General features: G+C 40.9%; 1 protein-coding gene, 1 long non-coding RNA gene and 1 other non-coding gene across 3 annotated transcripts; 1 reads left to right on the forward strand and 2 right to left on the reverse strand.

Moving 5' to 3' along the window:
- Positions 1-222: 222 nt before the first annotated feature.
- Positions 223-15765, reverse strand: LOC119240846 (platelet-activating factor acetylhydrolase IB subunit alpha2-like). The gene is made up of 5 exons (XM_037505627.2): positions 15634-15765; positions 8854-8941; positions 4831-4920; positions 3904-4020; positions 223-451 (listed from the first exon to the last, which is right to left on the reverse strand). Exons 2-5 carry the CDS (start codon positions 8932-8934, stop codon positions 266-268), a joined length of 474 nt encoding a protein of 157 aa, XP_037361524.1. The 5' UTR covers positions 8935-8941; positions 15634-15765; the 3' UTR covers positions 223-265.
- LOC119242508 (U6 spliceosomal RNA) lies at positions 1327-1433 on the reverse strand. The gene has a single exon (XR_005124506.1). It is a non-coding gene; the product is annotated as a U6 spliceosomal RNA (small nuclear RNA).
- A 100-nt stretch (positions 15766-15865) lies between the features above and the next one.
- LOC119240847 (uncharacterized) lies at positions 15866-18822 on the forward strand. The gene is made up of 3 exons (XR_005124209.2): positions 15866-16040; positions 16546-16661; positions 18711-18822. It is a non-coding gene; the product is annotated as an uncharacterized LOC119240847 (long non-coding RNA).
- The last annotated feature ends 6774 nt before the right edge of the window (positions 18823-25596 follow it).

A 25596-nucleotide genomic window follows, 5' to 3' on the forward strand; every position in this document is an offset into this window, starting at 1 on the left:
TAAGAGACTCAGGACTAGGACAAGTATCATCTGTAATTTATAAGTTACAAGACAATTAAAAAAAAAATTAAGACTACCTGAGGCAACAAACAAGGCAAACTTGTTTCACTTCTAACAAGTATGAGCAAATAAAAGATGACCCCACAGTTGGTCTGGGAAATGCTGAGGTTGGTAAGACAATGGGATATATCAGAGAAGAGCTTCTCAGAAGTATTGAAAACTACTCCCACCTAAAAATTCTCCATATTCTTAAACAATCATGTTTCTAAATAGAGTCCTCACCTGACCTAATGACATCAAAGTCTCCATGCACCCAAGGACTACATACCAATACAATGATTTTGGCCTGTGGCTGCCTTGTGTTGATAAGTTGTACAATGGCCTCAATTCCACCTGCAACTTCCTCTGCCGTATTTTCATGGTTGTTCGTTCCTACCCAGACAACAATAACCTATAAATAAGGGGAGGAGGAGGAGAGATAGTATTCAGAGAGAAGGAATGTCTAATATTTAGATGTTTTATTCAAAAATCAAAGAAAGATGAACAGTTCAAATGGTGTTAGATAATTTCAACTGTGCAGTCACTTTAAAATAGATTCATGCCTCATACATATCAAGATGAATTCTAAGATTAATATTTGAGTGCAAAATTGTACTAGGAAGAAATAAGATTATTATTGTGGAGTTAGAAACAGTACTTAAGGGCCTCCCTGGTGGTGCAATGGGCTAAGCACCGCACTATGAAGCAATCCGCAGCCTCTGCAGCACGAGTTCGATCCCCAGCAGGCTAAGGAGCAACCCACATGGCACAGCAGACCTCTCCTGACTCGCCTGCTGCTCCCCTCAGCAGTGTATTTCAGTCAGTCTACCTGTTATGTTCCCCACTCTGTCTCTGGTGAATTCTCTCACTCCCCACATCTCTGGTCTATACCCAGCTCTTGTATGCATAATAAATCAATCTTAAAAAAAAAAAAAAAAAAAAAAAGGGGGTCTCTCTGGTGGCGCAGGCTGTTGAGCCCACACTGTGAAGCTGTCCACAGCCTCTGCAGCACAGGTTTGATCCCGGCCGGTTGGCGAGAATCCCACATGGTGCAGCAGACCTCTCCTATCTCGCCCCCTGCTTCCCTCAGCAGTGTCTTCGGTCCGTCTGCCTATTCTATTTTTTTTTTTTTTTTGGGCCAGATGGAAGAGACATTTTATTTAAAGGCAAAGTACCCAAATGGCTCTCTGGAGTAGGTAATTTCTACTTTCACACTTATCCATTTACACATGATCCCCTAACCTTAATTTTCTTTCTTCTTAAGGGGCTGATTTGGATTGGCTTGTTAAAAATATGGAACGCTTCACGAATTTGCGTGTCATCTTTGCGCAGGGGCCATGCTAATCTTCTCTGTATCGTTCCAATTTTAGTATATGTGCTGCCAGAGCGAGCACCTGTCTGCCTATTCTGCTCCCCGCTCTGTCTCTGGTGAATTTTCTCACCTCCCACACCTCGGACTGTACCCCAGTTCTTGTATAAATAAAAAATTCTTAAAAAAAAAAACAATTAAGCATCTACATATCACAAAAATGTTTTTAAGTGAAATCTAAGACACTGGGGGAAATACTTGCAACTCAAAGAAAAAAAAAAAAAAAAAAAGACTCCTCGACTAGACGTACCTTTTGAAATAATTAACAGATGTGCCCAGGGGAATGTAAAGGATTTCAACACATTGCTGCACTCATATACTGGGATGGAGGCTGAATGTATTTTTAACAAGTTTTTCTCTTAAAAAAAATGTGGGCATCCCTGGAGGCACAGGGGTTAAAGACACAGCGCTATCAAGCTATCTCTAGCTACTGTGACATGAGTTACATGCCCAGCCAGGGAGCTACCCACATGACGCAGACGCAGCACCCTCTCCTGACTCACCCACTCCTCCCTCAGCAGTGTATTTCAGTCAACCCGTTTGTTCTGCTCCCCACTCTCTCTGCTGAATCCTCCTACCCCCTGCACCTCTGGCTTATACCCCAGTTCTTGTATACATAAATAAATAAATCTTTAAAAAAAATTTTTACAGTCATCACCTAGAAATGTAACAGCTTCCTATATGACTCCACAAGTAACTTCTACTCTGTCACAAAAGAATAGGTAAGTTTTGGGCCTCCCCGGGGGCGCAGCAGTTGAGTGCTGGGCTGCAAAGCTGCCGCAGCCTCTGTAGCGCCAGTTCGATCCCCAGCCACTGGCGCGCAGACCTCTCCTGCTGTGCTCGCAGCTCCCCTCAGCAATACTTCGTCAGTCTGCCTGTTCTGCTCCCCGCTCTGGCACTGGTGAATTCTCTCACCCTCCCGTGCATCTGACTGTACCCAGCGCTTGTATAAATAAATAAATAAATCTTAAAAAAAAAAAAAAAAAAAGGTAAGTTTTTCTTTTAGAAAGGCAAAGAATAAAATACTTTCAATTGGGGCCTCCCCGGTGGCGCAGCGGTTGAGCGCTGGGTTGTGAGGCTGCCTGCAGCCTCTGCAGCGCCAGTTCGATCCCCGGCTGCTCCCCGGCCACCAGAGGAGGGTCCACATGGCGCGCAGATCTCTCCTGCCACCCGCTGCTCCCCTCAGCAGTGTACTTCGGTCCCTCTGCCTGCTCTGCTCCCCGCTCTGGCTCTGGTGAATTCTCTCACCTCCCCGCTTCTGACTGTACCCAGTGCTTGTATAGATGAAATAGTTAAGTCTTAAAAAAAAAAAAATAAAAAAAAAAAAATACTTTCAATTGACACAACTGTTATCAGTGGCTCAACTGATAAATGGAAAAAGGTGTTTTTTCCCCATGTTTGAGGTTGAAAAAAATCATATACAGTCTGTCACTTCAGGACCTTTATAATGTGACAAAGTACTGGGTACATGTTTGTTTGTTTTTAAAGATTTATGTATACATACAAGAACTGGAGTACAGGCCAGAGGTGTTGGGATGTGTGAAAGGATTCACAGAGTGGAGAACAGAACAGGCGGATTGACTGAAATACACTGCAGAGGGTAATAGCAGGCGAATCCGGAGAGGTCTGCTGCACCATGTGGGTTTCTCTCTGGCTGCCGGGATCAAACTCATGCTGCAATGGCTGCAAATAGCTTCATAGGTCAGGTCTTAACCCCTTGCGCCACCAGGGAGGCCCAGTACTGGGCAAATGTTTATGGTGAATTATTTATTCACATCTGCTTCAAATTTTTTTCAGAAGAACTTAAGAGGCCTTGACTATCAATTTGTTTACATGGTTAAATAGGCCCAAAATTACTCCCTGAAGGGGGGCCTCCCAGGTGGCTCAGCAGTTGAGCGCTGGGTTGAGGAGCTGCCCGTGGCCTCTGCAGCGCCGGTTTGTTCCCCGGCCGCCTGGTGAGGGTCCCACATGGCGCGCAGGCCTCTCCTGGCGCTCGCTGCTCCCCTCAGCAGTGTACTTCATCAGTCTGCCTGTTCTGCTCTCCGCTCTGGCTTTGGTGGATTCTCTCACCCTCCCGCGCCTCTGACTGTACCCAGTGCTTGTATGAATAAATGAAAATCTTAAAAAAAAAAAAAAGACAAAATTACTTCCTGAAGGGAACTTGGCTCTGCTCTTAAGGCCCACCTCTAAGCAGTTTCTCCTCATAAGGTATCAGGTCCACAGAACAGCCCACCTAATCAGCATGGAATCTTCTTCTACAGCTGAAAGAGTACAAGTATGACCAGGGATAACAACAGATGGTCTTTTTAATTAAATATGTATTTGGAATGTTCTTAAGTAACGAAAATATCATTTCCCTTAAAGAGGCATGAAGCTGAAATAGTGAAAAAACACTTTAAAGAAGCAATTTTTTTTTACTTACCAGTTTTAGGCAATTTGTACCTGAAAAAGACACAAGATTAATGATAGTCTTTAAAAAAAAAAGTTCTTTTCACCTTAGGTTTAATATTTTCCAGTTCTCCATTCTTTAGTCTCCACAAAACATGTCTTGTTGTATCTCCCCCAATTCCAAAATTCAGAGCATGAAGTGGAGAAAAGAGCTCTCGCCAAATCTAAAAAGAGAGAAACTCAATTTATTCTGGGTAAAATCAGTAGGGAATAAGATTCTTTACCTGCAGAAATATTTTGAGGCAATGGAAGTAACATTTCATGTTTTGTATTCCAACATTACAGTGCAGATGGTCAATCACCCTCTGTTTAAAGGGCTTTGCATATGCCATTGTGTGACTCAGTTCTTGATGCAGCACTGGTCTTAGCCCCAGAACTGAATCACAACTCAACCTGATGACCCCTTAAGAGGTACCAATATTTATAATAAAGTTGTGATTCAATAAACTCTCCTTTCATTTTGTTCAGTCATTTAAAAGACTAAGGTAAAATAAAAACAAACACAAAATGAAATTTTGAGTGCTGGAGCCAAAAAGAAATAGTTATCTTTTCTTTTAAATTTCCTTTGATATTACTCTTACCCCTAAAAACAAGATTTGGAACAGCTTGCTGTAGAAATATATAAAATAATGGTGAAAACTGTAACTAAGACAAATATAAATGAGCAAATACAATCAAGAAAATAGTAAAATACAAGTAAGTAGAAACTCATGATGAAGACAAATACAGGTAAATATAATGTGAAGCTTCTTGGAAGTCAAAGCAAAAAGGAAGTTTAGTTATAAACAATGCTAACTTTTTTTTTGTCTCATCAAGTATGAAGAATCCCACTAGGTGGGTGTGACTCTCATACGCTAATCTAGAGCTTCTCTACAGTGTCAAGGGTAAGTGTATAGGTTCAGCTTAGAAAGTCTGTTAGCAACATATGGGTTCACATTAGTTGCCAAGAACACCCTCACCCCTTCCACCTTTACCTCATATTGTTGCATTAACTGCACCATTGAGTCCCCCACAAATAGTACATCAGGCTCTTTGTCTTTACAGTCCAGGACAAATCTGTTGTGCTGGTTTGAAAAGAGAAATTTAGAAGGTGGTTATTCTTTCCTTGTGCAATATCTTGGTCTAGACAAAACTGTTGTTCAACCAGTTACATACTATGTTGCTAAGCATTCCATTTGTCTCTAAAACTTACTCCTCTCAATCTGCAATTAAATGTTGCAATTTTTTTACCCACCCTTACCCTATTGATCATGTAAGTAAGTGCTTCAGAAAACAGGGATTCTACTGAAACCAGAAGAGAAAACTACATTAACATGTTTTTTTAGAAGTTTTTCTTTCTCTCAAATTTAACCATGGAAACATATTATTTTAACTGTACTTAACAATATGCATTTTTAAGCTGAAAGGATGAGATGAACAAAAATAAAACTCCAGTTAATGAATTAGGTGCATTTTCACATCATGTCAACTTTCTACTGCATGAACTGAAGTCACCAACTATTAATATATCTCCGTACTAACAGCTCAGTTTTTAGAGTGTCTTGGAATTTACACTCTACCATTCTAAAGGTTTAATTACTCTACATTTTCTTTTTAGTTACAGCAAGTTTGGAAAAATAGAAAAGGAACACCAAACACCTCTAATTCTACCATCCTAACTCAGCAACTTTTACTATATATGGTATTTTCTTCTCATCCTTTTTCATACACTCTCCCTCTCACCCCCATGCCATAGCTGAATCATTACGTACACCTCTTTCTGGCTTCTTTGGCTTTGGGGACAGAAAAACCTCATTCAAATCCTAGCTTGTCTACTTTGCAACCCAATGACCTTAAGGAAGTACATAATCTGAGTCTTGTTTTTCCCATCTGCTGGCAACTTCATTTTAGACTTGCGAAGACGAGAGTTCTATGAAAGGGGCTCAGCTGCTGGTGGGCACCCAGTAGGTAATAAATAGCAGTCATGACCAACTGCACCTAACGTTACATGAGAATTATTTTTCTATGGAGCTACATGACTTTCATAGTCATAATTTTTAACTGCCAGATAATATACCACTGAACACACCCATTAAAAAAATTATTTTCCTATCAACAGAATTGTCAGTAATACTGTTATAAAGAAGTTTACATGTACTCTATTTTTTACATACTGGGAATTCTTAGGTCAAACTTTCATGGATCTTGGATAATATCTTCAAATTCTTAGCCCAAGGGGCTATATATCACAACTGGTTTTATTATAACCATACTTGCTCTGGATATTAAACTTTTTCTTTCTTCTTTCTCTTCCCATTGTTCTAATTTGTATTTTTTCTTTTTTTTTTTTTAAATATTTATTTATTTATTTATACAAGCACTGGGTACAGTCAGAAGCGCGGGAGGGTGAGAGAGTTCACCAGAGCCAGAGTGGGGAGCAGAGCAGGCAGAAGGACCGAAGTACACTGCTGAGGGGAGCAGCGGGCGGCAGGAGAGGTCTGCATGCCATGTGGGACCCTCCGCCGGTGGCCAGGGAGCAGCCGGGGATCGAACCGGCGCTGCAGAGGCTGCGGGCAGCTTCGCAACCCAGCGCTCAACCGCTGCGCCACCGGGGAGGCCCTAATTTGTATTTTTTGAGGGAAAAAAATGTTAAAAACTTCCTGCCCTGTTTTATTAAGATACTTATCTAGTGATACCATGAGGATATTTTTATGATAATATAATAAAAAACATCAATGCCTCATCTATAATATTTACTTGATCTATAACATTTAGTATTTTCCTTAGTCTGCTGCTGAGCCTTCTTTTTTAGCTTAATTTTTTGGTATGATCTGTACTGAGTTTACCTACTGCCAAGTCTTTCATTATCACCCTTAAAATAAATCTTTTATTATGGAAGATATCAAACCTACACAAAAGCAGAGAGAATAACATAATGAACCTACATGTACCCATCACCAACTACAGCAATCACCTAATTACAGCCACTATTATTTCGGTCATTTCCCAAACTACTGCTCTATCCCATCCTCAGATTTTAAAGCAAATTGAAGACTGTATTTAAAAACCAAGATCTGTTTTTTTCCCCAATAATTAGTGTTTTAATACTTAGTAAAGTTAGTCCTTCCATATTATGCAACTTAAAAAAATATAAATAATCTTGTTTTTCTTCCATTTCACTATTTTTTTCCCCAATCAGCACAATTTAAAATCTGCTAATTTATACCAAGGAACAAATGGCTTCTAGGTCTAGTTATTATTTTTCATAGTTATAAATGATGAATGCTCATTAATGAAAAATGGGTAAATCCATTTTGGTGTTTTCATTTATAGCAATGAAGTACTAAAGAAAAAAGAGTAAACTATAGCTACACTTTTAATACATGATATACTGCAGAAAAATACATTCAGAACGACAGATGCAATTTAAAGACATGGAAAATAATATGTGTTTTATATACATACAAATATATGTAATACGTAAATACATGAAAATACCCAATTTAGGATATTGGTTTGGGGATGAGTTGTCAGGAAAGAAAGAAATATGGTCAATTAACCTAAGAAGAACATAAATTCTATTAGCAATCTTTTTGGGCCAATGGAAAATACAGATATTTCATATTACTTCTTTCATAATACTTTTTTAAAAGTACAAACTAGGAAGCCTAAGTAAGAATAACTTAGTAATAATCATATGAAAACATAAAAAAAAAAATAGTACTACTCTAAATAAGTTAGCTGACAGGCTTTTAAGTATGGAAAGACAAGAAAAAATACCCTGAAGGGTATTAACACTGAAGTACAAAACTTGTAACTACTTAAAATAACACAGACCTTGTTATTCAAAGAGGTAATACAATTGGAAACAAAATTAAATATAGTCATAGACAAACATGGCAGTTTATTAAGAGGAAAGTAATAAAAATGCTAAAAAAAACAATGGGACACATGAAAAAGAGGCCAGCATGAAAGGATTCCTACCTGCTAAATTACAATGAATGATAATCCAGTGAATAAAATAAGAACCCAGGAGTCCATACTATAATAAATTGACAAGACATGATGTAGGCCAACACAATCTTAACCAAGTGGTAAACACTATCAACGAGACCAAGCATCATCATGGCCTTCTATGGGATGCACTGATATTCCTGCCAAAACTGTAATCTGAATCTTAATTATGAGGAAGAAACCAACCCAAATTGAGAGATAGTCTACAATAACAAATATTTTACTATTCCAAGATGTCAATATCATGTGACTCTAGACTGGGAAGAAATCTGACACAAGAACATCTTTGGGACAACTGGAGAAATGAGGGTATGGCTTCTGAATTAAGCAATCAATGCCAAATTTTCTGATTTTAATAATTACACTGCAGTTATGAAGAAAACGTCTTTCTTAGAAAACACTAAATATTTAGGGATGAAGGAATGAGGCCTGCAACTTATTATCAAATGGTTCAGAAAATACAGTACGTTGGTATACACATACACGAACAGGTACAGACACAATAATTAGGCATTTATGACAATTGTTAACAACTGGCAAATCTAGACAACGCTTATAGGGTGTTCTTTTTAAAATTTTTGTATTAATTTTGAAATTACTTCAAAATTAAAAAGCTTAAAAACGAGAATACTATAGGGCCTTCCTGGTGGTGCAGGGGTTAAAGTCTCAGGGTTATCAAGCTATCGCCTACCACAGCAGTCTAAGTTCAATCCCTGGCCAGGGAGCTAGACCACATGGTGCAGCTAACCTCTTCTGTTTTGCCCTGCTCCCCTTAGCAGTGTATTTCAGTAGATCTGCCTGTTCTGCTCCTCACTCTGTCGCTGGTGAATTCTCTCACCCCCTGTACCTCTGGCCTAAACCCCAGTTCTTCTATGAAAGAAAGAAATAAAATCTTAAAAAAAAACCCAAAAACCCAACAACTCCCTTTCGAGCTTGGGGCAAAAGACTCTCAAACACTGAAGTGGCTCATCTCATGTGAATAATACATACACACTTCCTTTTACCTGAGACATCCACCTGTCATCTCCTTGAATATCTTCTGCTGCATGTGGAATAGCTGCTGGATTTGAGTCTCCTTGGCTCATTCTACACCTGAGGAAAAAAATGTCATATTTCACTCATTTTATTATGTGTTACCACTTAGGTGTTAAACATAAAGTTTTAAACAATAATTTAAGATGCATTGTGGTTTTGTCTAGAAACTAACCAACTGAAGTTTATTTTCAGCAGAGATAAGTTCGATAACATGACAACTATTTACATCCCATAAATATCCAGCATCACTAAACTTCCAGACAGATTTGAATGTCATTAAAAGCAATACGACATTTAAAAAATCTGTTCCAACTATAGTGTTTACATCTATATTAATCTTGTATGACTACTTACTGTAAGTATCAAGTGACACTACCAACTAGACACTTACAGTCCATTAGTGCCCTTCAGACTGAAAGTTACACATTTAAGGATAACTACACTGCTGATTATATACTGATTAAACAGCAAACACTGGATATTAAACATCAGGCAAGTAACTGTACTACAGAGTACAATAGATAGACTTTGATACTAGTTAAATAGACTTTGATAAATAGACTTTGGTACTAGTTTTTAGCAAATGTTTATTAGGTATTTTTATTTTTAATGGGTCTCTACTAAGAAACTTACTAATGATCAGCCCAAACATGGGTTGATCTGATAATGAAGTCTGATAAGTGAAATTCAGAAAAATTTAAAATGCTGCAATATTCCAAAAGGAAAAAATAAGGAATAAGACTGTTTTCAGTCAATTCTGGAGAATACTTACTAAAAGACATTTTAGGCTCAAGAGGTCATTTGGTAAATGCTAAGGATGCTAAAAATGAGGAATAGCTGGGATTTGGGACACATTTATTTAGATTACTAAAATTTGTAACTATCAGAAAACTATATATAGATATACATAGTCCCATTACACACACACTCACACACACTCTTTCTCTCTCTCCATATATATATATATTCATTCCTTAATAGGACTCCAGTCCTCACAAAAATACTACAAAAACAAGGATCAGATAGTTTAGGTAATAATCACAGTGAGTGACTGAAATTAGGGTTGCATGACCCCAATAACATTAAATCTGGCCCACTTATCACAAACCAGTTCATGCTGACTCCTTAAAGGGGACCTTCTAGTTAACCATTTCACTCAAAAGACACCTACCACACTGAATTAAAACATCAATACATAAAGTGGTGAGAACTGTAAAATGAACATGTATAGCACCAATCAGACTATGGGATCTCTCTGGGATCTCACTGTTGAAGAAAGGCGTGGAAAATGAAAAGACAAAGGAAAAAAGCAAAAATGATTAAATAATTAAAATAGCCACATAAATTCATTCAAAATTTGAGTTTAGGGGCCTCCCTGGCGCAGCAGTTGAGCCACGGGGCTGCAAAGCTGCCCGCAGCCTCCGTAGCGCCATTCGATCCCCGGCCACTGGGGAGGGTTCCACATGGTGCGACAGACCTCTCCTGCCGTGCCCACTGCTCCCCTCAGCAGTGTACTTCAAAGGTCTGCCTGTTCTGCTCCCCGCTCTGGCTCTGGTGCATTCTCTCACCCTCCCGCACTGCTGACTGTACCCAGTGCTTGTATAAATAAATAAATAAATAAATTTTAAAAAAAAAAGCAAAAAATTCGAGTTTATTTTTGATTTTGATTTTTAAGTCAGTAAGATTTTCTATGCCTTCTATAGAAAAGTTTCTTGGGATCTAAGTTCAATTCTAGATTTGTCAGGCAATTTAGATTAAATTGACAGGGTGCTTATTACCAAGTTTTAATTTTTAAAACATCTTTCGTCTCTGCTGATCAAAAAACCTTACTAGCTAAGTTAGGACAGAAAGGGGCAAACAACTTATCCAATCTTACGGATTTCAAAATTAGAAATACAATATAAAAAAGTATAGCAACAAACAATTTAATTTTCCACTTGCTAACTGAGTAAGCCTGCTTCCTAACTTTTAAAATAGATTTTTAAAAACCTACCAATTTCGGGCCCCCCGGTGGCGCAGCGGTTGAGCGCTGGGTCACGAAGCTGCCCGCAGCCTCTGCAGCGCCAGTTTGATCCCCAGCTGCTCCCGGACACGGCCACCGGAGGGTCCCACATGGCGCACAGACCTCTCCTGCCGCCCGCTGCTCCCCTCAGCAGTGTACCTCGGTCTTTCTGCCTGCTCTGCTCCCCTCTCTGGCTCTGGTGAATTCTCTCACCCTCCTGCGCTTCTGACTGCACCCAGTGCTTGTATAAATAAATAAATAAATATTTAATAAACAAATAAATAAATCTTAAAAAAAAAAGCCATCAAACTATGCAAAGATTACCATGCAGCTTTCATTTAAAAAAAAAAAAAAAAAAAAACCTACCAATTTCATTAATTTGCTCCCCTATACTGTCCTACCTGGAGAAACAGTTAACATGTTAACCGACACAGAGTTTAATAGAGAATATAATTAAAGGATCTCTACTGAAAAGGAGAAAAGTAATCTGTCCTAATCTCACTATATAATTATATAATGGAAACTATTTTTCCTGGGGATTATTTCAAGATCAAGGATGAGAAACTGTGAATATGAGCTGTCTTCCTTATGCATAATTCAAATACATCCCTCACTACTTAAAGACAAGATATAGACACTTCATTTGTTTTTGGAATACCAAGTTCAGATCTTGTTGAGAAACTTAAAAAGGATTTTGGCAAACTGGAGGGTGATCAGGAGGAAAAGAGCCAAGATGATGAGAAATTTGAACCCGTCATGTTAGAAACAGTTGAAACAAACAGGTGTGTTTATAATCAGGAAAAAAAAATCAAAACAAACAAATGGTTGGGGAAGAGGAAGACACAGAACAAAAAGAGCCATCAAACTATGCAAAGATTACTGGGAAGAGATTATCAGACTTATTCTTCATGTCCCAAAGCAGGAAGCCAGGGTCTGTAGGTAGTAGCATGTACAGTGAGACAAATTTCTAACAAAATGGCATGGCCTGTGCCACAAGGTAGATTCCACCAAGGAGATTCAAAGTGGTTAGGAGAACACAGAATAGGAAAGCTTATAGTGGACTAAAGCATACAAGCAAAGACTGGATCAGAGTAATGAGGTCCACACACCTCCAGAGGTTTTAGAATTATTTTTGAAATGCACCGCAATATAGGTATACTTATTTTTAAGTTAAATGTGTGAATTACTGTTAATCTGTACATTACATATTAGCAAAGATTACTTTTTTCTTTTTACAAAAAATTAAGAAGTTCTAGTGTTTTTTCCCCTGTATTCAAATGGAATATCTTATGTATCCCTGGGAGAACATATACTCTACTTTCAAGACCAATAAAAACAACAATAACTCTTTAGATCTATGATTCAATTTACAGACATAAATATTCAGAGCCCCTTCAACAGGTAAACTGATCAAGAATTATAATTGTAATAACCACAATTAAGATTTATCATAAATTTATTATTTATAAGACACTTGTGTAGGAGCTTTGTTATTTAAATAAAACTGAAGCTGGGCAAGATTTAAGGATCCTACTCTATCTATAAGTGTAGAGGTGAGATTTGAACTCAGGGTACCATAACTCCAAAGTCTATTATTCTTGGGCAAAGGATGTCAAGCTCTATCTAGAAAAAAATATATGGAGTAGTGATGAATTCTAATTTAGTAAATGTATTCACTTAAATTTCTATTATTACTACCCAAATTTAATGGCATTCTGACGCTACCCTGATTAAAACCTCTCAGTCTCAAATTTCTCCATGGGCAAAAAAAAAAAAAAGGCATACTGCTCACTGGTGGCGTAGCAGGTTGAGCTCAGCGCTGTGAAGCTGTCCGCAGCCTCTGCAGTGCAAGTTCGATTCCTGGGCGGCTAGGGAGATAGTCACATGGCGCAGCACACCTCTCCTGCCTCACCCACTGCTCCCCACAGCAGTGTTTTCGGTGGTCTGCCTGTTCTGTTCCCCACTCTGTCTCTGGTGAATCCTCTCATCCTCCCATGCCTCTGGCTTGTACCCCAGTACTTGTATAAAAAAAAAAAAAAACTTAAAAAATTAAAAAAAAAAAAAAGCTATACTAACAGAGAAACTGAGGAACAAATTATTTATCTGAGGTCACCAGGTAGGTAGAACTGGGAGAGAGGGCAGTTGTTCCCAATTCACTAGGTTTTTTTTTTTCCTTTACAAATACAAGGTCATATTTCTTCCCTTTCTACAAGGGCAAAATATTTGAGCAAAAATTTGTTTCTTTGTGCATTCAGAAACTTGGATTTTGTACTATTTTGCCAAATCAAAGTCTTACAATACAAAGTAGCTTCCATAGTTGTACTAATATCTACAGCTTGGGACCGCTTTTAAACAGCAGGTAAAGAAAAACGGAGCCACAAATCCATGCAATTCCCCTTTAACAACCTGGCTTGAACTATCCAAGCTAGGAGACTTATATATTTAGAGGATAATAAATCATTTGGGAGTTAATTACCTAAACTGGTGTATACTTACAATAAAAATGAAGAATGAAATCAGGAGCCATCCAGAGAACAGCCCATGCTGGGGCCACAAAAATTTGGTGACTTTGGCTTTCCTGCCTCAGTTTACTCAGTGATGGTAACAGCAGCAGTCAGAAGAGTGACACTTTCATCGGTAACCACAAGGAAAGGACCAACTGGGAGGTATGTGACTCCCATCTCTCCTTACTGGTTCTTAATACTCTCCCCCATACAACAAGTCATTAACTCCTGAGATCTCAAACAGCCGGTTCAGTTAGAAAAAACTCAGAATGGAGATTAAGGTCGCAAGAACAAGTTTTAATTTACCTAGATGCTATTCCAAGGAGGCTTTAATTAGCCATTAAAATGAGTTCTCTGGAAAAATGGCTAAGCAATTTGCACAGTATTTCTCAATTTACCCTCATTTTCTATCTTTTTTATTTGGACTGTGACACTAAACCACCAGTTTTCAGACGCTTATAGGAGACCAGTTCCAACAACAAAGAAATACAAATTCTCAAACTAAGCTGGAAGTTTATTCTATTTTTAAAAGATTTATTTATTTATGCATACAAGAGCTGGGTTGTAGGCCAGAGGTGGGGGAGGTGAGAGGATTCACCGGAGACAGAGTGGGGAACAGAACAGGCAGATCTACTGAAATACACTGCAGAGGGGAGCAGCCGGGAGACAGCAGAGGTCTGCTGAGCCATGTGGGTTAGCACCCCAGGCCTGGGGATTGAACTCATGCTGCAGTGGCTGGCTATGCTAGATAACTTTCATAGAGACTTAACTCCTGTGGCACCAGGGAGGCCCTGGATGTTTCTTTAGTTTAACCAGGAAAGTCATGAAGGGGCAAAGTTGTACTAAGAAAAGATTCAGAATGTTTCTACTCTGACCTAAGACTCCTCATTTTGTTTCAGAGGCAGTTGGCAGTGTGATCCTGGAGGGGCAGGCAGGCCTCATTCTGAATATCCTGCCTCAGTGGCCTGGTGTGTGGGTCCCTTGGTTCCAGCGCATCCATAATTTATTATCAAATGCCCAAGCCAACAAATTAAAGCACAATGACTTCCTACTCCTCCCCTGCTCCCCCACAAGGAGGCAACCTTTAAGTCAGAACAATGTGCCCAGGAGAATCTAAAGACACCAAGCAGATCTAAGGCAAAGCCTTTCTGAAACGCTCAGGGACAACAAACCTAGGTGTTTTCTGCTTTCTCCACATCTTTGCCTCTCACCCCCTTCCAACTTAAAGCTATACAATAGGAGGTGCTAGGCTGGATCCAGGTGGGCTAATTAAGAGGTCAAAGCTTCAAGTATTTGATTTTCTTAAGGTGTGTATATAAATTATGAAAAGCAACGCTGGCCTGAGAGTTATGGAAAGCAGAAGAGTGAGTCATCGCGCAACGGGTTTATCACAAACTTGTAGGACAGAAGGGCCTGATCTGGTAAGTGGAAATGGAGCAGGTGAAAAAAACACCAAAACCCCCGGCCCCTAGGTCCATTTACCTAGCAGGTTGACCTTGGGCAAATCACCAACCTCGCTAGACCGCACCTCGAGGATGAGGTGCTGGGCTGGACAGCCCTCTAAGGAGGGATCGATCCCTGCAGCGCCGTGACAGTCTATGGCTTTTTGAAAACATTAGAAGAGGAAACGGACAAGTTTCTGAAGAGGTGAAATTCTTCAACACCAGAGGGAGGAAGAAAATGCTCAGTCAGAAAACAGAGAAACTGGTTTGGGCCCGCGCTGCAGGCCTCCCAGACAGGAGCAGCGCGGAGAGGCCGGCCAGAGGTCCAACCACCCGAGGGGGAGCACAGGCAACAGCTGAGCCCGGCGGCAGGGAGTCGCTCCACGCGGTGCTTGCAGTGCCGAAGGCCCCTCCAGAAGAGCAAGGGGTGCAGGGTGGGGGCTACCCCGGCGGGTGGGCAGGGGAAGGGCGGTGCGCCCCGCCACGGTTTTCCTGCACGCGCAAAGGCGGAGTGGAGGAGCAGGTCAGCGGCAGAGGAGAGGCGACAGGTTTGGGGGTAGGATGCTGAGGAAAGGATCCCAGGGGCGACGCGGGGCCTGGAGGTCCAGGGAGCAGCGCGGGCGGCGGGCAACCAACGCGGGGCCCGCGGAGAAGGCGCGCGCGCGAGGCCCCCAAGGGGCGGCGGGGGGAGGGGCGCGCGGTGGGGGAGGGGCGGCCGCGGGCCTCTCACAATAACAAATCGCAGTCCCTTCCAAGCCCCGGCCCTACCGCTCGGGTCCCCGCTATCCGGGGTGCACTCACTCAGGCAGGGGGTCCGTGTGGGCCCCAAGCGGCTGCGGCGTCGGCGGGAGGCGCGTCTGTTGCTCGCTCAGCCCCGGCGGCCCCGCTCCGGCGCGTCCCTCCTCGGGCCCCAGCACCAGCAGCAGCGCCCCCACTTCCGGTTCCCCCGCCGCGGAGGCAAATGGCTTCCGGAAGTCCCGCCCCATCCCGCCCGGCCCGGCCTGGCGCGCCGCTCCCGCTCTCCCTCCCGGGGGGCGCTCGGGGCTGCGCCAGGTGTCCCGCCACGCCCCGCGAGGTGGCCCGCTTTGTTCTCCACCCTGCGCTCCTCTGGCTCGTCTGCGCGACTCGGGCCTCTCTGTCTGGCCTCCAGGGCGCCCCGCCATCCTGCGGGAATGTCCCCGCTGTGTAGACATGGCTTTCGGGACAATGTACGTGACCTCACACTGACGCCATTCCCTTCCCACACAGACACCCTGGCTTCGTTCTCCCCCCCCCCCTCCCCCGGTGGAACAAACCAGACTGCTGGAGTGGGAGGGATAGAGGGCCTCATGGTTAATAAAGCAGTCCCCTGCGTTAGGAGGGGAGTTTCTGGTTTTATGATGAATGTGGGGATTTTAGGTGACCACCACCCCATGATGGGGTGGTGAGTTGCCACAGCCTTCCTAAATGGTCCATCCAGTTTAGGGGAAGACACAGCTACAAAATGAATATCGAATAGAGTGTATGCCAAACGCGGGGTCTGTCAGAGTAGACAGCCCTGCACAACCTCGTAGCGAAACCTTTGTTAAGGATGGATAGTATTCGTTTAAACCTATGCCAGGGAATAAGGTAGAGCCTTCTGGAGCTCAGAAAATGAGTGTTGATTTTGCTGACAGAATCTGCTGACAGAATACTACAAGAGCTTTTTCATGATCTATCAAATTGTTTTTTCAGATCACCCCTGTCAAGTGGTACTAAATTCATCATATGAAATGATGTCTTCATACAAAATGAGTTTTACGTTGCTAATTTACCTGCAGATGCTCACACAATATATGGCACACCAGTAGGTAGGTGTTCAGTTGATGTTTGTTGTCTTAATGAAAAGAATTTGTATTTGGGGAACTCAGCTGATGGTGTAAAGAGGCAGCCCATAAATACGTTGATAACAGGAGAGAAAGGGCTTGAATTAGTCTCTAGGGATTCATTCAGAATAGCATGTTTCCCCAGTTTTAACATTGGACACACTTTACGGTGATTGCTACTTTAATACACTGTCTTCCCTGCTTTGCTATACTCTCTGATTCTGTGGGTCCCGGCCCCTGACTTAGTGGCTGATCCATTGTAGAAACTCTAAGTGCTGCTGAATGAGGAATGAATGATCAAGGGTTGAATTTGTGCCTTTGTGGAACCCATGGCCCATCTTTATACTTTTTTGTTTTCTATTTTTAAATTAACAAACATAAACAAGGGAGGTGTGCCCCTAGGAAATACTATACCTTCTTAAATTAGCCTCTCAAATGTTTACATACCTTCATAGCTCAGTCTGTTTTTGGTGTTTTGACAAAATCTCTTATGTCATTGAACCCTGAAATTTATTGAGAGCTCAACTCCTTAATTTGTTTGAGCTTTCTAAATAATTTATAGTTTCAAAAATATGCAACTGGTACTGTGGAAATGACCATTAAGTAGGCTTCAGGGTGCCCTGGGTTCTTGTCTGAGAGCTTCTGCTCATTTGACTTCTTTTAACCTTTTCTTCCCCCAATGTCTGTAAGAATAAAAGGACTATATCATTGCTAAAGTCCTTTCTCAGCTCTTACCCTCCCTTCTGATACATGGGGGAATATAATTCTGGTGGCATAGACACTCTATCTCACTACTCATGCTTCCCACACGCAGTCTCCCATCCCCAGGAGGCCCCATTCACAGTCTGTGAGTGGTGAGAAGTAAAAATAACTGTCATCTAACTATGAGACAAATTGGCTGAAAACTATCAGGAGAGTTTGCCCTACAAGTTATTTTTCCATTAACGCTGATGGGTTTTAGAATTCCACATTTTTTTTTATATCTATCTATCTGTCTGTCTATCTACATCTATAAGTATATATATATTTTGGGGGGGGTCAAAGGGAGTTTTAGTCTTCTTAACAAAGAAAAATAAAGAGAAGGTATCCACACATGTATAATTAAAATGTGGACACAAATTAGACAAAAAAGTTAAGTGTTAATTATTTGGTGGGAATATGAATGTTGTGTTATTCTTGTACTTGTCTGCATCTTTCCAAAACAAAAATATCTGAACCTCAAGAGAGTATGTCACCATCCTGGGATGTATATTCCAAGGCTGGGTGCCATGTGTCACCAAGCTCTGCATGGTGGCTGGGTGCCATGTGTCCCCACCCAGCGTGGTAGCTCTCCACATTCCTTAATCTGTTCTCCCTTATGACAAAATGCCAACCTAAAGAAAGAAAATATATAGACCCTGAGTAAATGTCTGTGGATAGATAGGAGTCTTCAGATGGGTTAGAGTGAATGTGATCAAAAGTCAATCTAGGGCTTTGGTAATGAGAAGTGTTGAAACATCACCTAAGTGGCCTGGAATTTAGGAGACTACTTGGCAATAATAAAGCTGAGATATTTCAGAGGACCTGGCATGTCAGACATGAAAAGAGGGAAAAAAAGCTATGTGAACTAAGAATGGATATGCAGTATGAATTCAGGATATTTCTATGGGTAGAACCTAGGATCAGATGGTTTTTATAACAGGAGTTTCAAATTTTGTTGATTTAAAAACATTAACAAATGTTTCAACAGATAAAAACAATTTCACTGACCTTACAAATTAACATATTTTTATTTGCCTAAATTCCTTTCATTTAATAACCTTATTTCGCAATTTGAAAATATTTGAGATCAAGCCAAGATATTGTTGGAAATATAGCAAAGGCCATGTTATAACAACATTCCACAACTGAAAAATGTTTCCGTCATGTTATTCTTTTTAAAAACAGCATGTGTGTTTTAGTTTCACTATGAACTCATAGATGGAAGCACATTTAATATGTTTCATTCCATTGCAATTACTAAGCTTATTGATAACAAGATTGTTCCATCTTTAGTTAGCAGGACCCTACTCAAGTTGGCGCATGAAGCATTTTGTCCTGACCAAACACTGATCTGCTTTCTGCCAGTTTTTGCCTTTTCTATAATTTCATATAAAAAATGGGATTATATGGTAAGTACTTTCTTGTTTCTGGTTTCTTCTGTTTAACAATATATTTTTGAGATAATCCATGTTATTAATAGCATGTGTCAGTATTTATTTTTTATTGCTTCGTAGTATTCCATTGTATGAATAGTCTATTTATCATTTTAGCAGTTAATGGAGTTGCTTTGCTGGATGAAAATTCATGTAGAAGTCTTTATGTGCACACGTGTTTTCATTTCTGTTGGAGAAAAATGTAGGAATGGAATTGCAAATGTTTGTCTTACATTATAATAAATTGACCATCCGTTTTCCAAAGTGGTTTAACTTTCTATAGTCTCACCAGCAGAGTTTGAGCATTACAGAGTTGCTCTGCATCCTTGATAACACATTTTTTTTTAAAGGTTTATTTATTTATTTATTTATTTATGCAAGCACTGGGTACAGTCAGAAGCACGGGAGGGTGAGAGAATTCACCAGAGCCAGAGGGGAGAGCAGAGCAGGCAGAATGACGAGGTACACTGCTGAGGGGAACAGCGGGCCGGGCAGGAGAGGTCTGCGCCCCATGTGGGACCCTCGCCCAGCCGTCAGGGATAGAACTGGCGCTGCAGAGGCTGCAGGCAGCTTCACAGTCCAGCACTTAACCGCTGCACCACCGGGGAGGCCCTTGATGACATATTCTTAATTTTAGCCATTATTGTGTGTATGTAGTAACAGCTCACTGTTGCTTTAAGTTGCATTTCCCTGATGATTAAAAGCAGTAAGCATCTCAAGTTCTATTTAGTTACTTACATATTTTGTGAAATACCTGTTTAACTCTTTTGCCTATTAAAAAAATTAGGTTTTTTTGTCAACTTGTCACTCAATTGTAAGTTCTTTCATATTCTGCATACCAATCCTTTGTCAAACATATATTTCAAACATTTTTCTCCTATTCTATGACTTGAGTTTTCATTTTCTTAGGAGTATCTTTTGAAGAACAGAATTTTTTAAGTTTGGTGAAATTTTCATTTTTTAATTTTTTGAGTCCTACTTAAGAAATCTTTGCCTTCTGTTAGTTAAAATGAGTTTCTCTGGGCCTCCCCGGTGGCGCAGCGGTTCAGCACTGGGTTGAGAAGCTGCCCGCAGCCTCTGCAGCGCCAGTTCGATCCTGGGAAGCTCCCCAGCCACCGGTGGAGGGTCCCACATGGCGCACAAACCTCTCCTGCCGCCTGCTGCTCCCATCCCTGCTCTGCTCCCTGCTCTGGCTCTGGTGGATTCTCTCACCCTCTCGCGCTTCTGACTGTACCCAGTGCTTGTATAAATAAATAAATAAATAAATAAATAAAATAAATCTTTAAAAATAAATAAATAAAATAAAATGAGTTTCTCTTTCGTTTTCTTCTAGAGGTTTTATACCTTTAGCTTTACATTTTGTTCAGTAATTCTTTTAAAGTAACTTTTGCGTATAGTGTGAAAATAAAGACAAATTTAGCTTTCATGCATGTGGCTGTCCGGTTGTTGCTGCACTGTTTGTTGTGAAGTCTTAATATTGAGTAATCTTGGGCCCTTTGTGAGAAACAATTGACTCCTTATATGTGGATCAATTTCACACTCTCTATTCTGTTCCATTGATCTGTGTGTCTATCTCTTTTTTTTAGATTTATTTTATTTATACAAGAGCTGGGGTACAGGCCAGAGGCATGGGAGGGTGAGAGGATTCACCAGAGACACAGCAGGGAACAGAACAGGCAGATGGGTGGACTGAAGACATTGCTGAGGGTAGCAGCGGGCGAGGCAGGAGAGTTCTGCCGCACCATGTGGGCAGCTCCCTGGCAGGCTGGGAATCGAACCCATGCTGCAGAGGCCACGGACAGCCTCACAGCACTGTGCTCAACCTGCTGTGCCCAACCCGCTGCACCACCGGGAGGCCCCTCTGTGCCTATCTTAACACAGTGCCAAAACTGTCTTAATTACTGTAGCTACATAATCACTCTTGATATCAGATATGATATCATACTATCTGTATGATATCATCTACCAAGGTATCAGCTACCTTGTTTTTCAAAATTGTATCGACTCCTCTATATCATTTGCATTTCCATATAAATTTAGAATAAGCTTATTTCTATAGAAATAAGCTACAGATCAGTTTGGGGGGAATTGCTTTGTAAAATCATTGAGTTCTGATTTGTGAATATTGTTTATTGTGCCATTATTTTAGATCTCTTTCATTTGAAAGAAATATTTTGAAATCACAGGTCTTTTTTTTTTAAAGATTTATTTATGTATTTATACATACAAGCACTGGGTACAGTCAGAAGCGCGGGAGGGTGAGAGAATTCACCAGAGCCAGAGCGGGGAGCAGAGCAGGCAGAAGGACCGAAGTACACTGCTCAGGGGAGCAGTGGGCGGCAGGAGAGGTCTGCGCACCATGTGGGACCCTCCTCCAGTGGCCGGGGAGCAGCCGGGGATCGAACCGGCGCTGCAGAGGCTGCGGGCAGCTTCGCAACCCAGTGCTCAACTGTTGCGCCACTGGGGAGGCCCTGAAAGAAATATTTTGTACCTTTTAGTATACAGGTCTACATATGTGATCAATTTTTCCTTAAGTATATAAAACATACCTTTCATATTGATGAGAAAATTTTCTTGAGGGTTTTGAGAACCCCTCATTTTTTTTCTGATAAAATGCACCTGATGATTTTAGCAACACTTGATATCAGTAATGAGTGGAACAGTGTGCTTGAAGAGGAGTAAAGAACCCCATTGCCAGGTGAAATGCATATACTATTGAGGCATCTGGGCCTCACTTACTGGCTGAGTGATTTGCTTTCATTGCCCACCAATCCTGAAGATAGTTTCATTTAAATGTCCACCTCTTTAAAATGACAAGTCTTTATACTGCAGATTTTAAGGGTGTATCTTAAGATAGCACCCTGAATTCTGAATGTCAGGAGTCCAGGGATGTTTCTACTATTTGTTTAAAAGTCTCTTTCTTTAACTATGAATTCGTCTAGGGCAGGAACCTTGTTTCGTTTCTCCACGTAGCTCCAGTGCCAGGAAGTGAATGGGGAGCTGGCGGAGGGGGGTACAATGTAGGATGAATAGACACCTGATGAACATCAGGTCTCAAAAAAGACCATGAAAATTGAGGGGAGCAGATGTGGGAACTGAAGTCAAGATTAGGACTCATCAGCAGGAATCTTCAAAGGGAAAATTGGGTTCATGAGATAACCTGACACAGTCCCAGTATATTCTAGCAGATTCTCACATCTTCTTGTATGCTTTTGTGGTAGTGCAAAATTTGCCACCCCAAAATATGTCCTTTTGGCATTAGGATTATTTTGACATGGTTATTTTTAAGATATAGCAGATTCAAAAATTTTTTCTTTAACCTCTCCCTTACCTGCCTGCTAGACTTTAGATAGGAGACCTTTACCAGGAAGGAAACTCATCAGAGATAATTACAAAGCATAAGAACTAGGTATGGCAGACTGGGGGAAATTAGCAAGGCCTGTTTGTTCAAAGTCTTCACTATGTCCCTTTGTCTCTGCATGGCATACAGAACATTTTTTTACCAACATTTGCTTTTCCCATCTCCATGTAAATTGTCTTCTTCCCTTTGAAATCCCAGGCCCTCTTAACACTTCTCCCTAGCTCAGCATGGCATGCAAACCCCATAGCCTCATGTCAGGGAGCCTCATGTCTTTGGGGGTTCCTGTACATATGCAATTAAGTTTGTCTTTCTCCTGTTGATCTCTCTTATGTCAATTTTATTTTATTTTAAAGATTGATTTATTTATGCATACAAGAACTGGGGTACAGGCCAGAGGGGGAGGGGTGAAAGCATTCACCAGAGACAGAGTGGGAAACAGAACAGGCAGATTGACTGAAATACACTGCTGAGGGGAGCAGCGGGCAAGACAGGAGAGGTCTGCTGTGCCATGTGGGTCAGCTCCCTGGCTGGGGATCGAACTCATGCTGCAGTGGCTGTGGATAGCTTCATAAATATTTATTGAATTCTTACAATGTACTTGCACTCTTTTAAGCCATGGAAAGGGGGAAAAGCTGAGTGAGGTAATATCCTTCCCCTAAAGGAACTCACAGTCTAGTGATAGATACAGACATAAGGACAAATGATTTTACTATATTACACAGTGATAGAGGAGCGCATTGAAGACTCAGAAGTGAAAATAGGAATATTTAACCCAACTCTGTCTCTTCAAATTGTGGGGTGGTCAGAAAAGCCTTCTAGGAGAAAATGATATATGAACTGAATTTATTTTAAAAGATTTATTTATTTATGCATACAAGGAGTATAGGCCAGAGATGTGGGGGGTGAGAGGATCCACCAAAGACAGAGTGGGGAACAGAACAGGTAGACTGATTGAAATACACTGCTGAGGGCCTCCCTGGGTGGCGCAGCGGTTGAGCGCTGGGCTGCGAAGCTGCCCGCAGCCTCTGCAGCGCCGGTTCAATCCCCAGCCACCGTGGAGGGTTCCACATGGCGCACAGACCTCTCCTGCCGCCCACTGCTCCCCTCAGCAGTGTACTTCAGTAAATCTTCCTGCTCTGCTCTCCCCTCTGGCTCTGGTGAATTCTCTCACCCTTACGAGCTTCTGAATGTACCCAGTGCTTGTATAAATAAATAAATCTTAAAAAAAAAAAAAAAGGAAATACACTGCTGAGGGGAGCAGCAGGCAAGACAGGAGAGGTCTGCCTTGACATGTGGGTTTCTCCCTGGCTGGCCGGGGATTGAACTCATGCTGCACAGGCTATGGATTGCTTCATAGTGTGGCGCTTAACCCCTTGCGCCACTAGGGAGGCCCCTGAATTTTTTTTTAAAGACACTTTTTTCTTTTTTACAGAGCAGTTTTAGGGTCACAGCAAAATGAGAGAAAAGTATGAAGATTTCCCATGTCTCCTGTGTGCACAATCAACATTCCACATTAGAATGGAACATTTGTTACAATTGATAAACCTACAGTGACATTACCATAATAACCCAAAATCCATAACATATGTTAGGGCTCACCTGACATTGTACATCCTATGGATTTGGACAAATGTATAATGACATGTCTCCATCATTATAGTATCACACAGGATATCTTCACTGTCCTAAAAATCCCATGTGCTCTGGCTATTCATCTCAAACCCTGGCAACCAGTGCTTTTTTTTTTTACTACCTTCACACTTAGGCCTTTTCCAGTTATCATATATAGTAGGTAGGTTTTTTCAGTGGACTTCTTTCACTTAATAGTGTGCATTTGAGCTTCCTCCATGTCTTTTTATGGCTAGTTAGCTCTTTTAATTTTTTTAGTGCTGAATAATATTCTATCATCGTAATGTACCACAATTTATGTATGTACTCACAAACTCAAGGACATCTTGGTTACTTCGAAATTTTGGCAATTGTGAATAAAGCTGCAATAAATATCCATGTGCAGGTTTTTGTGTGGACATAAGTTTTCAATTCATATGGGTAAATACCAAGAAGCAGAATTGCTGGAGCATATGGTAAGAGTATGCTTAGTTTTATAAAAAACTGCCAAACTGTCTTCTAAAGCTGTTGTACCATTTTGCAATGACTAAGAGTTCCTCTTGCTCCACATCCTAGCCAGCATTTGGTGCTATCACTGTTCTGGATTTCCATTCCAATAGGTGTGTGCCATGGTACCTTTTTGCTTTAATTTCCATTTCTTTATGACATATAGCATGTTTTTTAGCACCTGATTATTTTCTTTGTTAAAGTCTTTGGCCCATTTTATTTTATTTTATTTTTTTTTATAAATTTTATTGTTATATTCCCCATACAATTGCAGCCCCCCCATTCTGACCCCAATCCCTCCCTCCCGCCCCGCCCCCCTAAAAGTGTCTCTGGTTCATAGTTTTTTGTTGATTTTGATTTTTCACTTCTTATAGTTATTCATTTTCCTGGTCCCTTATTTAAGTTTTCTAGATTCCTGCTATGAGTGAGACCATCCGGTATTTTTCTTTTCTTTTGGCTTATTTCGCTGAGCATGATCCCTTCCAGCGCCATCCATGTTGCTGCAAATTGCATGTGTTTATCTTTTTTGAATGCTGAGTAATATTCCATGGTATATATGTACCACATCTTCTTGATCCAGTCATCTATTTTTGGGCATTTGGGTTGTTTCCAAAGCTTAGCTATTGTAAACAGTGCTGCTATAAACATAGGGGTGCAGGTGTTTCTTTGGAATTGATGTTTCTGTGTCCTTTGGGTAAATACTAAGAGTGGAATTGCTGGATCATTATGGAGCTCTAGTTTTAGTAGGTCCCAGAAATCTCCACACAGCTCTCCACAGTGGTTGGACCAGTTTGCACTCCCACCAACAGTGCAGAAGAGTTCCTTTTTCTCCACACCCTCGCCAGCATTTGTGTTGCTAGTTTTTTTAATATGTGCCATTCTCACTGGTGTAAGATGGTATCTCATGGTAGTTTTGATTTGCATTTCCTGATGGCAAGTGATGTTGAACATTTTTTTCATATGCCTGTTGGCCCATTTGCATTTCCTCTTCAGAGAAGTTTCTTTTAGCTTCTTCTGCCCTTTTTGACTGGATTATTTTCTTTGTTGTTGCTGAGTCTCATCAGCTCTTTGCAGATTTTTGTGATCAGTCCTTTATCATTAGTGTTGGGTGCAAAAATGTTCTCCCAGTTGGTGGGGTTTCTCTTTGTTTTTGTTATTGTCTCTTTTGCTGTGCAGAAGCTCTTTAATTTGATGTAGTCCCAGCTGTTTATCTTGCTTTCACTATCACTGCTTTGGGTGATGTGTCTGTAAAGATTCTTTGATGTGCAGA

The sequence above is a fragment of the Talpa occidentalis genome, unplaced genomic scaffold, assembly GCF_014898055.3.
Source record: "Talpa occidentalis isolate TD23 unplaced genomic scaffold, MPIMG_talOcc4v2.1 talOcc4.12, whole genome shotgun sequence".
Taxonomy (NCBI): Eukaryota; Metazoa; Chordata; class Mammalia; order Eulipotyphla; family Talpidae; genus Talpa; species Talpa occidentalis.